At 48.9% G+C, this 14,780-nt stretch overlaps 1 protein-coding gene across 1 annotated transcript; it reads right to left on the bottom strand.

The window, feature by feature from the left end:
- Nucleotides 1-213: 213 nt before the first annotated feature.
- LOC119699431 (histone H3.3A) lies at nucleotides 214-6,986 on the bottom strand. Its single transcript, XM_038132922.1, has 4 exons — nucleotides 6,843-6,986; nucleotides 5,269-5,423; nucleotides 3,310-3,463; nucleotides 214-862 (listed from the first exon to the last, which is right to left on the bottom strand). The coding sequence occupies exons 2-4, from the start codon at nucleotides 5,394-5,396 to the stop codon at nucleotides 734-736; spliced, it is 411 nt and encodes a 136-aa protein (XP_037988850.1). The 5' UTR covers nucleotides 5,397-5,423; nucleotides 6,843-6,986; the 3' UTR covers nucleotides 214-733.
- Nucleotides 6,987-14,780: the final 7,794 nt, after the last annotated feature.

A 14,780-nucleotide genomic window follows, 5' to 3' on the forward strand; every position in this document is an offset into this window, starting at 1 on the left:
TAAACTCGCTTTTAGGTGGAGCAGACCAATTTTACATTCTTGAAAGAACCTCACATAAACACTACTTCGGCCAATGCAGTACCCCAAGTATTTCCTAGATCTGTCCCAAGGAATTAGGCCAAGCATTGAAGGGCAAAAGGGGAGGAAAGGCTGATCACTTCTGAATCAATATAACCCATGTGTAATATTTAAAAATCAAGACTAAAACCAGGCATCATTTAATGTATTTTAATAGCAAACTTACAGGAACAGCACAGAAGACAGACAACATTAAAAACATGTACTTGCATGTAGGACAACTCAGTTAGAAAAGTATAGTGAATGGATGGAATCTACTGTATGATAAAAATGCTACAAACACCATTTAGTTGCCATTGATAAGAAATTTACTTGTTTAAAAAAATCCAAATGCTGGCATTGTCCAGAAAAATTTGACAGGTTTATTTATATCTTTTTTTATAAAGTTGTTTTGGTGAACAAGTTTCAACAATTCATGTTTATTTTTTGACCACATTGTTTGTTTTTATGTCCCCTTGTTTATATTAAAAATCCACACACAAATGAAAATGGAAAGAAAACTTGCCAATACCCAATTCTGTCCCCTATTTTTCCACTTGCAACCATATACTTAAGGTACCTTTTAACCCCATGGAAAAAATATCTAACGTTCATTACTACCAATAACAGGAAGAAGATTTTGCTTGGAGAATGACAAACCCATCGTGGTGAGGCTTTAGGCACGCTCCCCACGTATGCGGCGTGCTAGCTGGATATCTTTTGGCATGATTGTGACACGTTTGGCATGGATAGCACACAGGTTGGTGTCTTCAAACAGCCCAACCAAGTAGGCTTCACTTGCCTCCTAATGTGGAAGAAAAGAGGTAAGAACATTTTCAATCTCTGAGCACCAGGAAAAAGAAATACTCATAGTTCAGAATTAAAAGTACAGTGTAATGTGGCATTAAGATGAGGTTTTGATCCTTATTACTCATAAATATCAAAAGTTTTAGATTTCCAGAAATGAAAAACCTCCACTTTCTTATAATAGTCTATGTCTAAAGTAGTGTACTGCTGCTATTTGGTAAGGGCATCCTCCAGAGCACAGCAGAACTAATACTCCCATGGGACTCTCAGGAGACAGGAAGGGGTTACATTATTAGCAGGTTAGTTTGTTTATAAATTCTCTTTTCAAAGGCTGGGTTACACTTGTTTGTTGCCTCTCCCAGAGTAAGAGTGCCTGAGCATCTGGTGAAACTGGCAGGTGCCAGGGAAAAGAAGAACATGTCAACACACAGTTCAGGCATACAGCTCCTTCCACAGACACTGAAGAGGTGGCTTAAGTCAAAAATTAGCAGAAAAAAAAATGCACTGAGAACTACTAGAAAGAAGAGAACTCCTTTAGTTCAGGAGCTCCTTGAACCATCAAAACCAGGACATCGGTCAGGGAGTTACCATCAGACACTTGTCCTGTTCCTGTACTTTCTCCCTGCCTATCTGGGGACACAGCACTGGCCCCCCACCATCACAGACAGTTCTCAGCTCACACCTGAGAGAACCGGGGCAGCACAAGAACAAAGCTGACCACAGCGGTTTTCCCTGTTACTGAACAGCAGCAGACAGGACTCTGAGCTAGACAGATGCTCAGCTGGACCTAAATATTTTCCTGACTCGCGTGAAGTTAGCTGCTGCTAAGCCCAGCACAGCAATGGTAATTGTTCAACCACTTTTGGAACACATGGAATTCTAACACATATTAATCTCCTGGGAAGCATCTTAGTGTGCCAGGATTGGACACAGCCACACCTGGGCTGAGAAGGTGGGAATGATGGGGCTCAACTGTAGAAAGGAGGGCGAGGTCACCCTTTCTACAATACACACAAGAGAACAACTTGTGTGAACCACTTCATTGCCAGGAACTCCAGGAATCAACTTATTAGGTTCAAAGATCCTGTTTAAAAACTTAAGATTATCTAATATGAAAAAAATCCAGTATTTATTACAGCAGATGAGGACTGTAGTATTACTAAGTCATTCAATTTGCAGGAGGATATGAGAATCCCTAATGAAATTTTGTCAAACCACTATGTGAAAAGTTAAGACACTTCACCAAATATCCATGCTGGCACCAACAACATGGTACCCAAGGGGTTAATTAAAAAAAAAAAAAACAAAACAAAACCAAAACTTGTTTGAGTTTGTTTTTTCAAATATGCAAGCAGAACCCACTAGGAATTGTATGTGATCAGGTTCTATACCGACAATTCCTTAATGCAAAACCAGGAACATTCAAACCAGGAGCTTTCTAAAAGTGTTATCACCCACTAAATTTTAATAGGCAGATCTAGATAAAGAGACAGACAGATAAACATCAGGATTTAAGAGCTACCACACAGAATAACTAAAAGGAAAAGCAGCAACTCTGCAAACAGACACAGGCGCCTTTCGAAGCCAAGCATATGCTCAAGTTTATGGGCTCTCATGGCAAATGTCTTGGCCCCTTATCAAGTGGAAGTCATTAACTAGAAAGAGACTTTTTTGTCTGCGTGTCAGACAGACTAACTACAGATAGCTGTTGAACGATTGTTCCAGAACATATCTTTAATCAGGAGTGTCTTTTATCGTGAGAGGGAGATGTCCCCATGATAAGAACTCAGTCTTGTGGGGGGTCCTCACTTGGATTCAGGAATTTAGGCCAGAAAGAGCAATTAATATTTGTCTCTTTGTATAATCTAAATAAGTTACATAACTAATATATTTTTTAAAAGTGCTTAGCATCAACTACATCCTAGGAAAGCAGCTATTTCCCTAACTGTGTTTAGATGTGGCTTATTGGGCTGTTTTTCCTTAGAGGCCATTTAAGGACACCAACACCTCCCCATTAGGAAACTCCTGAATCTGCTTTACACAATGCTCCTTTTCCAACTGCAGAGCCCAAAGGCGGAGGAAACGTGATTTCTTAATCACTATTCTAACAAATCGAGGGGCTATTTAAAAAAAAAACCCCAAAACCACAGCACCACCCACAAAACCAAACTTTTAGGCTCTGTAAGGAGCTGCTGCGTTGTCTTATCCTGTGGTACCCACAGGCATTCCCGGGTCCCCCGTGGGCAAGGCAAGGCAAGGCCGAGGTGCGCATCCCTCCCCAGCGGGTTGGCCACGCCCACCGCGGCAGCGCCACCAATCAGAGAGAGCCCAAAAGAAGCCTGGAAACAGCCTGGCCAATGGGGGAGCGGGGCGGGGCTCCGGGATCCAGGGAATCCCGGGCGGGGCACTCCCGGCGCTGCCCCCGGCCCGCATCCCGGGGCTCACCTGCAAAGCACCGATGGCAGCGCTCTGGAAGCGCAGATCTGTCTTGAAGTCCTGAGCAATTTCACGCACCAGACGCTGGAAGGGGAGTTTGCGGATCAAAAGTTCGGTGGACTTTTGATAGCGCCTGATTTCACGCAGAGCCACAGTGCCCGGCCTGTTAAAATTAAATGCAATGAAAACAAAGGTAATTAGTATTGAAAACATATTCTGCATCGCCTCAAAAATACAGGGCCGTCCTCCAGACTAAACCAAGCACCACACACTTCTGTTTTCCCCAGGAGAGTCCCAGCATTTACAATACAAAATCAGTTCTGCTGGCAAAGGGTCACTGTCTTCTCACCACCAAACTCTGCCAACTTCCACTGGCTTCAGCAGGGATCCCTCAGGCCAGGCAGACTCCCAAGGCCTGACCTCACCAAGGGAACAGTTGGCCAACACGTGCTGTCCAAGTGACAGCAACACAGCTCAGTGCAGATGTGGCAAACCACAGAGCTGCCCTGAGTTCAGCTGTACCAAAGGTACCCCCAAGGGGCCTGACAGGAGCCCTGATTTTAAGGGAAAATTGGTTCTTCTTCTCTACTGTCAACATTCACAGAACCAACAAGATGTATATTCTCTGTTATATTGACAGCCAAAAGTATCCAGTGAATTTCCCCATGTCAGTTTTGGTGTCAGAATGACAAATTTGGAATAGCAACATATGTTTGCAAACATGATGTCCATCTGGGAAACTAATACCACATTTATTCCTGTGGAAGCTTTGTCCTATCCTGCTCCAGCTTTATTACTTTTCTCCCAATCGATGAATTCTGCCTCACACCTAGAGCAGGAATCACAGAATAGGTTAGGTTAGAAGGGACCACAGTGGGTCACCTGACCCAACCTCCCTGCTCAAACAGGGTCATCCCAGAGATTGTTTCTCAGGATTGTGTCCATATGGCTTTTGGATATCTCCAAGGAAGATGATTCCACAACCACTTTGGGCAGGCAATCTGTTGCAATGCTCAGTCACCTTCACACTAAAGTTCTTCCTCATGTTCAGGTGGAATGTCCTGTGCATTTCTGCCCATTGCCTCTTGTCCTGTGGCTTGGCACCACTGAGAAGAGCCTGGCTCCATCCTCTTCAGACTCCTCGATACATTAATAAATCCCCTTTTGGACTTTTAGATTAAGCTCCCTATCCAAAACCCGCTTCTTCCCCATCCACATTTCCCCCAAGGAATACCTACACCTAGCCCAAAACCATCCCCCAAGCTGCAGCACGACCGCGGCCGCTCTGCACCGAGCCAGGCCTGCAGCAAGCCAGGCCTCGGGAGCTGCGTGACAGCTCTGCCGCCGGCTCCGCTCCGCTCCGCTCCAGCATCCCAGGGCCGGGATTCGGGACGGGCGCTGCGGGAGCCCCGCCGCATCCGCGGGTGCGCGGCTCCCTCTGGCGGCGGCTCCGCGCCCTGCAGGGCCCCGCGCCCGCCCAGCGCCGCCGGATCGAGCGCCGCGAGCGGAGCGCGGAACGCGCCGGTAACAATAAACTTGGCGGCGGCGGCGCAGCCCTGCTGCGGCCTCCAGATAACCGCGAGTACAGAATTGTAAAAATTTAAAAGAACCGCCGCGGGGGGAGGGGTGTCGATTTTGTAGCCACCGCAACACCCGGAAAGGAGCTGATGACAAACGCCGGGGCTCGGTGCCGCCCTGGGAATTTCTGGTTATTTTTGCGGCTGGCGGAGACCCGCGCTTGTTTTCTTTTCGGTGGTTGTTGGTTTTTTTGTGGTTTTTTTTTTTCGTTATTCTTCCGGCAGGCGGGCGGCCTCGGGGAGCGGAGCGCGGAGGAGGCGGGGAGAAGCGCCCCCCGCCCTATCGGTCCCGCGGGGTGGGGGGGGAGAAGGAGGGATTTTTTTTTTGGGGGGGGGGGGGGGAGGTTGTCCGGTCGCGCCCCGCGGCCGCCTCTGCGCGGCGCTGCGTTACCTGTAGCGGTGCGGCTTCTTCACCCCGCCAGTGGAGGGCGCGCTCTTGCGGGCGGCTTTGGTGGCGAGCTGCTTGCGGGGCGCCTTGCCACCGGTGGACTTGCGGGCGGTCTGCTTGGTACGGGCCATGCTCCTGCCGACGTCGCTGCCTTACACCTGCCAGGAGGAGCGTGGGCAGACGGGGCAGGGGGGAGGTGGTCGCCCCGCTCGGCGTGCGCCCCCCGCGGCACCTGCCCCCGGGGCGGGCGGCAGCGCGGCCCCCGTCCCGCGCAGCGCGTCCCTGCCCCGCCGGCCCCGAGCGCCGAGCCCGCGGCGGCCGAACGCCTCCGACGGCCAGTAAAAAAAAAACCAAAAAACACCCGACGCCAAAAAAGGAAAAAATTAAATTAGAAATTAAACGCCCGCCGATCGCGGAATATTAAAATACAGCTTTTTTTGCCCACGAATTCAATATCAAAGCGGCGGCGGCTGAAGCCGGGCGAGCCGCACGGCAGCAGGCGCGGAGAGGCGGCTGTCGCCTCCCCCCCCGCCGGCCGCCCGTCACCTGCCAAGTGTTTGCAAATACAGCCCGGCAAACATCGGGGGACTGGCACCGACCCGCCGCTCCCACCCGCCGGAAAAACCTCCTCCGAAACTGCGGAGCGGGGGCCGGAGGAGCGGCAGCCCCCGCCGGCCCTGCCCGGGCTGCCCGGCGCCCGCCGCCGCCCGCCCGCGCTCCCCGAGCCGGCGGCAACCGCAGGCAGCCCGGCGTTTATCGTGCGAAAAGGAAAGGGGCAGGATAAAGTGCGAGAAAGCAGCAAAGTTTGTTTTCGGGGGGTTGTTTTTCGGGTGCCGTCTTTCTCTTTCTGTGTAACTGCTTCCCCCAAGAGCTGCCTCGCTCCCAAGCGCCTCTCACAGGCAAACTCAGCTCCCAGAGCCAGAACAAAATGGAAACAATCACGAAACGCAGCCCTAGTCCTTTTGCAAAGGAGGAAAAAATAAATTGCAAAAAATAACGCCAAAAATATCGCCAGGAACTCCAAACCGTGCGGGTGCAGATGCAGGGGGAGGCAGCGGAAAAGTTTGCACTCGAAAACCGAAAAATTGCGTTGCGTTTGGGTCGTTCCTTCGGCGAATTTCTCTCCCTTTTTATTGTTTTTTATGCAATAGGAAAAAAAATATGGTCGGTGACCAGAGAAAAGAGACAAGATGGTGAAGCTGAGCAACAACTGTGGGGAGCAGGGGAAGGAAGGCAGGAGAGTTACCCTGAGCCGGCGAGCGGCTCCCCTTTGCGACCGCTTCCCAGCGCCGATCCGGGGGATGTCGGGCTGAGGAGGCAGCTAAGGGGCTGGGGAGCCCGCTGGTGGGGGTCTGGAGCGGGGGCGAGGGGAGAAGAGGGGGGCAACGACCGCGCGAAGCGGCGCCGGGGGTGCCGGCGGAGGGAGCCGCTCCGGCTGCGCCGGGAAGGCGGCGCGGCCGAGGGGAACCCGAGGCGCCGCCGCCTCCCGAGCCCCTCAAAAGTTTGTGGGGAGCATCGGGGGGCCGCGGCGGCGGGTGTCGGGGCGCGGGGGGCGGCGGGCGCGGCGCCAGACTTACCCCGTCCGCTGGGCGAGCGCGGCTGCCGTGCGGGAGGGAGGGAGGGAGGGATGGAGGGCGGGCAGGCGGGCGGGCGCAGGAGGAGCCGGAGCTGCTGCGGCTGGCGCTGGCGGCGGCTCGGAGCACAATTGAAAGATGGCTGACGGGCGAGGGCCGGCCCCGCGCGCCGGGCCCCGCCCCCGCCGCGCGCCGCGGCCCCGCCCCCCCGGGCCCCGCGCGGCCGCCAATGGCGCACAATGGAGGGAAGGCGCGGCCCCGCCCCCCCGGCCCCGCCCCCCGGCCCGTGTGTACAAACACAAAAGGCACGCCGCGCGCGCCCGGGGATTCCCCGGCCCCGCGTGCCCCCTCACGGAGCCGCGCCGGCCCGGCCGACACCCCCGCCCGGCCGCCGGGCACATCCCCGTCCCCTTGGGTTCGGGATGGGGGCTTTTTGGGTTTGGGGATCACCCTGTGGCCAGCAGGACTTAGGGGAGTGATTTTTTCCCCCGGGCCACATATGGAGTGATGAGTCCAGTTCTGGACCCCTCGCTACAGGAAGGACATGGAGGTGCTGGAGCGTGGCCAGAGAAAGGCAACGGAGCTGGGGAAGAGTCTGGAGCATTCGTCTTCCGACGAACTGAGGGTGTTTATCCGGGAGAAAAGGAGGCTCAGGAGTGACTGTATTGCTCTCTCCAAGTCCCTGAGAGAGGTTGTAGCCAGGTGGGGATTGGCCTCCTCTCCCAGGTAGCCAGTGACAGGACAAGAGGAAATGGCTTCCAATTGCACCAGGGGAGGTTTAGCTTGGATGTTAGGAGGAATTTCTTCACTGGGAGGCTGACTGGACATTGGAACAGGATGCCCTGAGAGGCGGTGGAGTTACTGTCCCCTGGATGTGTTTAAGGAAACACTGGACATGGAACTTAGTGCCATGGTCTAGTTGGGGAGTGGTATTCGGACAAAGGCTAGACTCGATGACCTTAGAGGTCTTTTCCAACCTAATTGATTCTGTGATTCTGTGCCTTTTTTCTTTACACAGAAGCAAAACAAAATTTCTCCCTGTAAGCTGGCCCATCAGAGCCCACTCCGCAAGGATCTGCTGTGGGAAGGCCATACTTGATCAGTAAAATGAGAGCTGAGTGTCAGGAGGGGGCTGCTGGAATACTTCTGTCTCAGAAACACACTGCAGGCACGATGGTTCACAAGGAAAATCTACTGTTGGGGAAGGAAGAGGAGCCTCATTTCCTGCATCAGTGCTGTGCCACGGTTTGGGGTTTGAGATACAGCTATTGCAAAAGCAACTGTAAGTTTAGCACTGTCATCGCCAGCAGACCCCAACCGCTTGTATCAGCTGCCATGATGTTCAGTGAGAAAATTTGCTCTTTATTTTCTATTAATGTCAGGATCAAAATGCCCTGGGGGAAAGTAACCTGCACTCTAACACATGTGAACAGCCACTAGCAATTGTTGCAAGTGAATCTCAGCTGCAGAGTCAGAGCCTCTGCTCACACAACTGGTGCCACCATCTTGTCTGACATTTAGGCATTAGAAAGGGCCGTATTTGATTTGCAAAATCTTTATTACGGATGATGATGTAATGCAGCTCTGCGTGGAGACATCCAAACTACCTCCAGCAGCAGAAGTGGTTTAGCCATGTGAGCATTCACTTGGGGCTAATCAAACCTGACAAGAAAGAGAGTGTTATCGCGGGCAGAACGCTCTGCTAAAACAGATATAGCCTGCATTAGTGCTCAGATAATAGCAACGGGCTGCACTACACAGACATGACCAGATATGCCACACACACACCTCTGACCCTACGGTGAGTTTATCAGAGGAAAGAGAAACCACAAAGGATTTTATTTATACTTACAGAAGTATCGGTGGATTGATTTATCTATTGATAGAATTTTATGAGAGAAAGCACCTTACTGGACAGTCCGAAGTGAACTCTGAGCTGTTCAGTATTAGACAATAAGAGCATTTGCAAACGCTCAGTAAACTCTAAACGCCGGGCACCGAAATTGGCATCAATTCCCCACACAACACAAGCATCCCATGACGAGCAGCCGGAAAAGTTCAAGGAGGGCAGCAGCAGTTCCCAGCCGCAGGAAGCTGCCCGGAGGTTAATAACCCATAGCTCGTCCCTGCCAGCTCTAGCTCTGCCCGCTCCCGGCGCTGGGAGGAAGCGGCCGCGCTTCCAGCGCTCTCCGTCCGGCGCTTCCCGCGGGTTTCCCTTCCCCGCAGGCGGAGCTGCTCCTCCGCGCTCCCCGGCTGCGGCCCTGCCCGGCGGCCGGGCGTGACCGAGCCCCGAGGTCACCGCCGGGGCCCGGTCCCCCCCCAGCGCCGCGGCAGCCGCGGGTGGCACCGGACGTGCCCCCGCCGCCATTGGCGGGAGCGCCCTGGAATTCCATGACGCCAGGCGGGGCGGGGCGCGCGGCTGTCCCGGCCCCGGCGCTGCCCCCTCCCACGGCGAGCCCCTGTTTTCCTCCGGGAGCTCGGCGGCCGAGCGAGCTGCCGTGTGTCCCGGAGAGCCGCGGCGCTGCTCCCGCCCCGCCGCTGGCAGCTCTGGCTGGTTTCGAACGCGTGAGGAACACCGCAGGCGGGACTACAGGGTATTGTCTGCCCGCGGCAGAATACAGGGAAAGCCCGGAGAAGGAAAAACTATTCCAGTATTATCAGGTTTTGCACCTTCGTTTCGTCCTCGTTGATTAATGCCATTAAACCCGTGCTTTTCCAGGGCTGTAGGAACAGGTACGGCCCTTTGAGCTTTACCACAAATGCTATTTGAGTGCCTACAGAAGAGCACAGAAAGAGCTGGCCCAACTCTAAAAAGACTCCAGACGCTCATCTTTCACTGGCAGCACCGATAAGCCTTTGCTCCTCCTTTCCGAAGGCCTTTATCTCTGCAGACCACAGGCATCTTCCACCCTAAGGCATCCATAAGCGGCCATGAAGAAATCTAACCTAATGAGATTCCACTGGTTTAGCCGGCAATAACACGCCAAGGACAACTGCAGTACTTCATCCTCACCCAGCGGAACCACCGCTGCTGCAAACGTGGCCAGATTGCTACGGGAAAGAAGATTAGGGTGGAAAACAGCTGGTGCAGCTTGGAGCCAAAGAAGACTCAAATGATAATGAATAGAAAAGAGGAACACTCAAATCAGAAGTTGTTTTCAGCACCTTTCACAGAAAGTAGACAGCCCTCACTCAGCAAAAAAAGAGGCAGATTTCCACTGCTTGTACTCCTTTGGGCTGTCCAAGTAGCAGACATTTTTCAAAATAATCTTTCACCTTTCTCCTGCTGGGAAGCTCTCATTTTGCCTGGGAGACTGGGCAGAGGAAGGCAGGCACTTTTCCTATCAAGATGCATTAATTGCAACTATTATATCAAGCTAAAAACACTGTTTGAAAATGTTGCTAGAAAAACAAAACAAAATGAAACAAAACACAAAATAAGCAAAACTAACACATTGACCTTTCCAAATAGCTCCTAGTCAGCTTCCAAGGCCAGTAAGGCACTGGCCCAGTTGGAGGAAGAGCTACCACATCAACCCCAGCGACATCACAGACTGCAGGAACATCTACAAACTGCAGCAGCTGCTTCCCTTTGCAACAGCACAGATTACAAGCTAAACAAAACACAGCAGAGCAGATGAAGTTTGTCTTTTTTGAGGTTAACTGGACCAAAAAAGAAAAACAAAGGAGTTCAGAGAATGATCAGAGTATGGTTGTTTTCAAGCAACACTGCAGGTAATCTTTCAGAATCATTTGAGAAAGGCTTCCCACTACAAAAGACATTCACAGTTTGTCACCAAACTCCAAAGGATCTCTGATCAAAGAAGAAATATTTCATTCCTATCCCCCCAAAAGCGCAAACTAAACATCCAAATGACTTAGTCTAGTTCCAGCTCAACAGATAAAGGGCCTCTCCTATCACCCAGGGAAAACTGGGGTTGTTATTAGTTTTATCTAAAAGCTACTCAGACATTTTGGTGATGGAAGGAGTATAAAAGATATATTCATTTATCTACAGCCTTCACCTGACTCCTACTTTCTTTCACCTCCTCTCAGACCCAACTCTCCCTTCCTGTTCTCAATCTCTCTTCTTTAACTCATTGAACCTCCAACCAACCTTTGCACTCCAGATCTGCAAGTTCTCACCTATTCCCCGCCCCAGCTCCCAGCCTGGTGGCCATTTCCTTATTTCACATTCCCTACACACCTCTTTGACTCAATGTATTGCTCAGACAGTTGCATTTTTCTCTTCTTTCTGTTTTTTGGTTTTTGTTTTTATTTTTTTTTCTATCTCTGTCTTTCATCCTCTTGATTCTGATGCCAAACAATTTCCACCTTCCACTAGTTTTTCAGCCAGCCCCAGTCCCATACCTGCTGTGTTCCCTTCTGCAGCTCCCAGGCTGGACAGCCTTTCCTAGCCAATTTCAATCCCATCCTTAAAAAACACTGGACTGTGTTGCTTCATCCTCTCTTCAGTCCTGGCAGGCCTGCCACACAGTTTGTTGTTATGGCTGCTATGCACTTGCAGTTTCTCTTGGAAATTAAAGTTAAGTGTCAGTACAAAATGCTCTCAAGCTTCAAAACTATTGTCCTCCTAAAATGCATTTTGACAGAATTAAAATATTTGTAGCTTTAACTTAGCATTAACAGTACATTTGGTGCAGATTTAAACATATTCCTAAATAATCATCTACATAAAAGACAAAAATACACATTTGCTGTTTTTCCCTGGGAAGTTACTAGGGGTGGCAATCATTGGCGCTTGTTAAGTAAAGTACAAGTCACCTAAAAAGCTCAAAATGAGTTACAATAATCTTGCCTCTGTGTAAATAGCTTTCAGTTAGGATTTGTTTTGAAGGTTTCCATGCCGTGGGTTTGTGGAGCACAGAAGTTACAGCACAGCAACAGCAGCCGTTGTACTGCAGAGCTGTTTGATATGCTGGGTTGCCCATCACACAGGACACCTTCCTATCCTCTGGAATATTTATATTCTCTGTCAATACAGACACCAAAAGCACACTGGCCAGAACTAGCAGCTGTGTAGTACACCTATCTTTAGAGTTTGGCACCTACTGGAAACACAGATAAGAAGTTGTTGTGTAGTAGCAGTAGTAGTAGACACAGCTTTTTCCTCACTTTTATCGTGTCTTTTGCCGTTTGCAGTTCTCTGAAATGCTTCACATATATCAGACATTACGGCCCCACTATTCAAAGAAAACTCTTCCACAAGTGTTTACTTTCAAGCAACTCTCAAGCTCCACGGGTTCTTGGGGAGGACTCATCGTTTTTCATTTACGCCTGTAAAAAATGTGTATCCCTGAAAACTGAGCCTGAAGGAAAGTCTCCCTGTTTAAATAACAATGGAAGTGTACATGTGCCACACAAAAAAATTTATTGGGATTCCTGGGTTCTTCAGGAAAGCTTAAAAGAGACAGCTACTGTAAAATGCAGAATCATCAGTCTTGACATCCAAAGTCCAAAGGCACTTCTTTTCACACTTTGAGCATCACAGATGGCCAGGGGATTCAGGACAACCTACTTCAGAGACAAAGTGCATTTTTCTAATGTCTCATAACCCAAAAGCAGTAAATCTGTTTTTTTCTCCAAACCTTTTCTGGTAATTAACACAATTTCAATGAAAAGCTTTTCCCAAAAGGTATTTCAAGGACAAAGTTCTAAAAGAATGAAAATAAGCCTAAAATAGTTCAGAGAATAAGATTCAGGACTTCTGGATTTTGCTTCTCTTTTTGGATTACCACTAATTTTTAGGAGGCTTGGTGAGTTTGACTTGTAGGATCCTCTCCTATAAAGACTTACCAAGCTCCTAGTTTCACTGAGTATATGCCTGCTTTCATATAGGGACTCTTGGCTCTAATTCCTTATGTATCATTCAGGATTTTCTTATTATAATCTCGTTTGTAGGGCCCAGTATTAACACACATGCACTGCTGGAACTCATCTCTCATCCTTCTAATGAGGTCCCCCAGAACATGAAAGAATAAATAACATTACTATAGAATACTGCTAATTCTTTCTTTTCTGTGGTCTAGTGAGTTTCTTCTGGTGGAAAGAGCCACAAAAATCCTGTGTGAGCACCCTATAATGACATCCTGAAACTCCATTCCTATTCCTATCTAGTTTGCTTATTTGTTTGTTCACAATAGCCTTTTAGATATGCTTAATATTTTAGTATACTTTCTAAAAGAAAGTAAAGAAATCTCCATTACCTTTTGAAGACTGGAAGTTAAAAATATCTTTAATTGCCTGATCCAGAGCTAAGAACGGCTGCAGGTACACACAATGCATTGTAGCTGTAACCACAGTCTTCATTTCTTCTTATCAGCTTTGAAGGACTGGCATGCAACAGTTCAGTATCTTAAGGTGGAAACAGGACTTGCAATATCATGCCAAAAAAAAAAAAAAAAAGCTGTATTCCTATTACACTGGCACTATAAAAAAAATCCTAAACAGAAACCCCTTGTCAGTAGAACTTCAGCTCCTTATTGACTTCTCTAAGCTCATGCCCAATCTTCTTCCATTTCTCAGGACAGTATTGTGCTTTATTCCTGGATAGTGCCAGTTTGGAGTGTACTAAAGGGTTAACTGAAACAGAAACCCAAGTCCTTGCACCCGATAGGGAATAGGGCACAACAGATAATTGTGAGGTTATTGTACAGCCCTGCCGAAGCCTGGAAATTGGATGGTATGACAAGGAGTATCTGTGATTTTTTTAGATGAAGTATTATCAAATGTGATAACATATTTCAGAGATATGATGTGAAACTTAATTATAGAAATATGTTAAAGGCATTGGGTGGAAGGACTGGTGGACAAGTAAAAAGAAAAGGGAGTTTTTCCTCTGTAATGATAATGCAAGAAACTGAAATTTACTGTAGCTGCCTGAGTTAGTTTGCATTGACAGACACATTTCAAGTGGGTTTTTGCAGAATTTTCCGCAGAACAGGGAAGAACAATTGTTCTGGGGAATACTTCTTCCCAACATTACAGCAGAATAAAATTATTTAACTGATTTTAGCTCTCCTGGCTCTTCACACATGACTAAGTTATGATAACAACCTTCGCTGTCTTTTGAAACATTGTATTGTATTGTGGTAGGAATTGGGTAGCCCATGGTTTTCTAACAGAAACTACTGCAAAATCTTTTATTTCCAGTACTTCTGTGTTACGAGTTCATTAAAACTGGCAAGGAGAAACAACCAACACAAGCCCTAATTGGTTCCCAAATAAGATCCCTACTACAAGTACACTGATTTCCTAGGAGCTCCTGTTGTAGGAGAATTCCAGCAGGCCTATTTGCCCCAAGGCTCCCACCTGCTAGAAAACAAACCCCTGCAGGCTTGCATTAGGGAGGGGAAAAGAAGGCTCACTCTTTCCCACCACCCATTAGGCTCCCATTGGCTTCATTCTGCAGCATTGTTCTTGTAAAGGATGCCTTTTCACACGCTGATCCAGGCTCCAGCCCCTGCTGACACTGCCTTGAAAGGCTCTGAGAGCTACTATACTTGACAGAACTCAAAGATAATATTATTTATTTCATTTCATTGCTCAGTAGGGTAATCTCAGGAGATATGAATCTCTTCTTCATGAGGGCCCTGGGGATAGCAGGCAGAATGAAACTCAGCTACTCTTTAGTACAGTGCAAACAGCACAGACCAAAATACTCAGGCTCCAACAGCAAACAGCAGACCAAAATACCAGCTACGCCATCCTATATCTTAATTTATTTGGAACAATATTCCGTAGGCTAGTTGCTTTCAAAATAAATCTGCTTGTTCCTCGTAAAAACATATGACTGTCTTGAAATGGCAAGGATGCTTCATGAGCCTCATTTGCGATGCTTCCTCCAGCCTCAGCTGAGGAAGGGTCTCAAAAATGAAAATACTGTTCTGAGGTCTGGCTCTAAGAGAGCTGTGAAGTGTT

The sequence above is a fragment of the Motacilla alba genome, chromosome 3, assembly GCF_015832195.1.
Source record: "Motacilla alba alba isolate MOTALB_02 chromosome 3, Motacilla_alba_V1.0_pri, whole genome shotgun sequence".
Classification (NCBI taxonomy): Eukaryota; Metazoa; Chordata; class Aves; order Passeriformes; family Motacillidae; genus Motacilla; species Motacilla alba.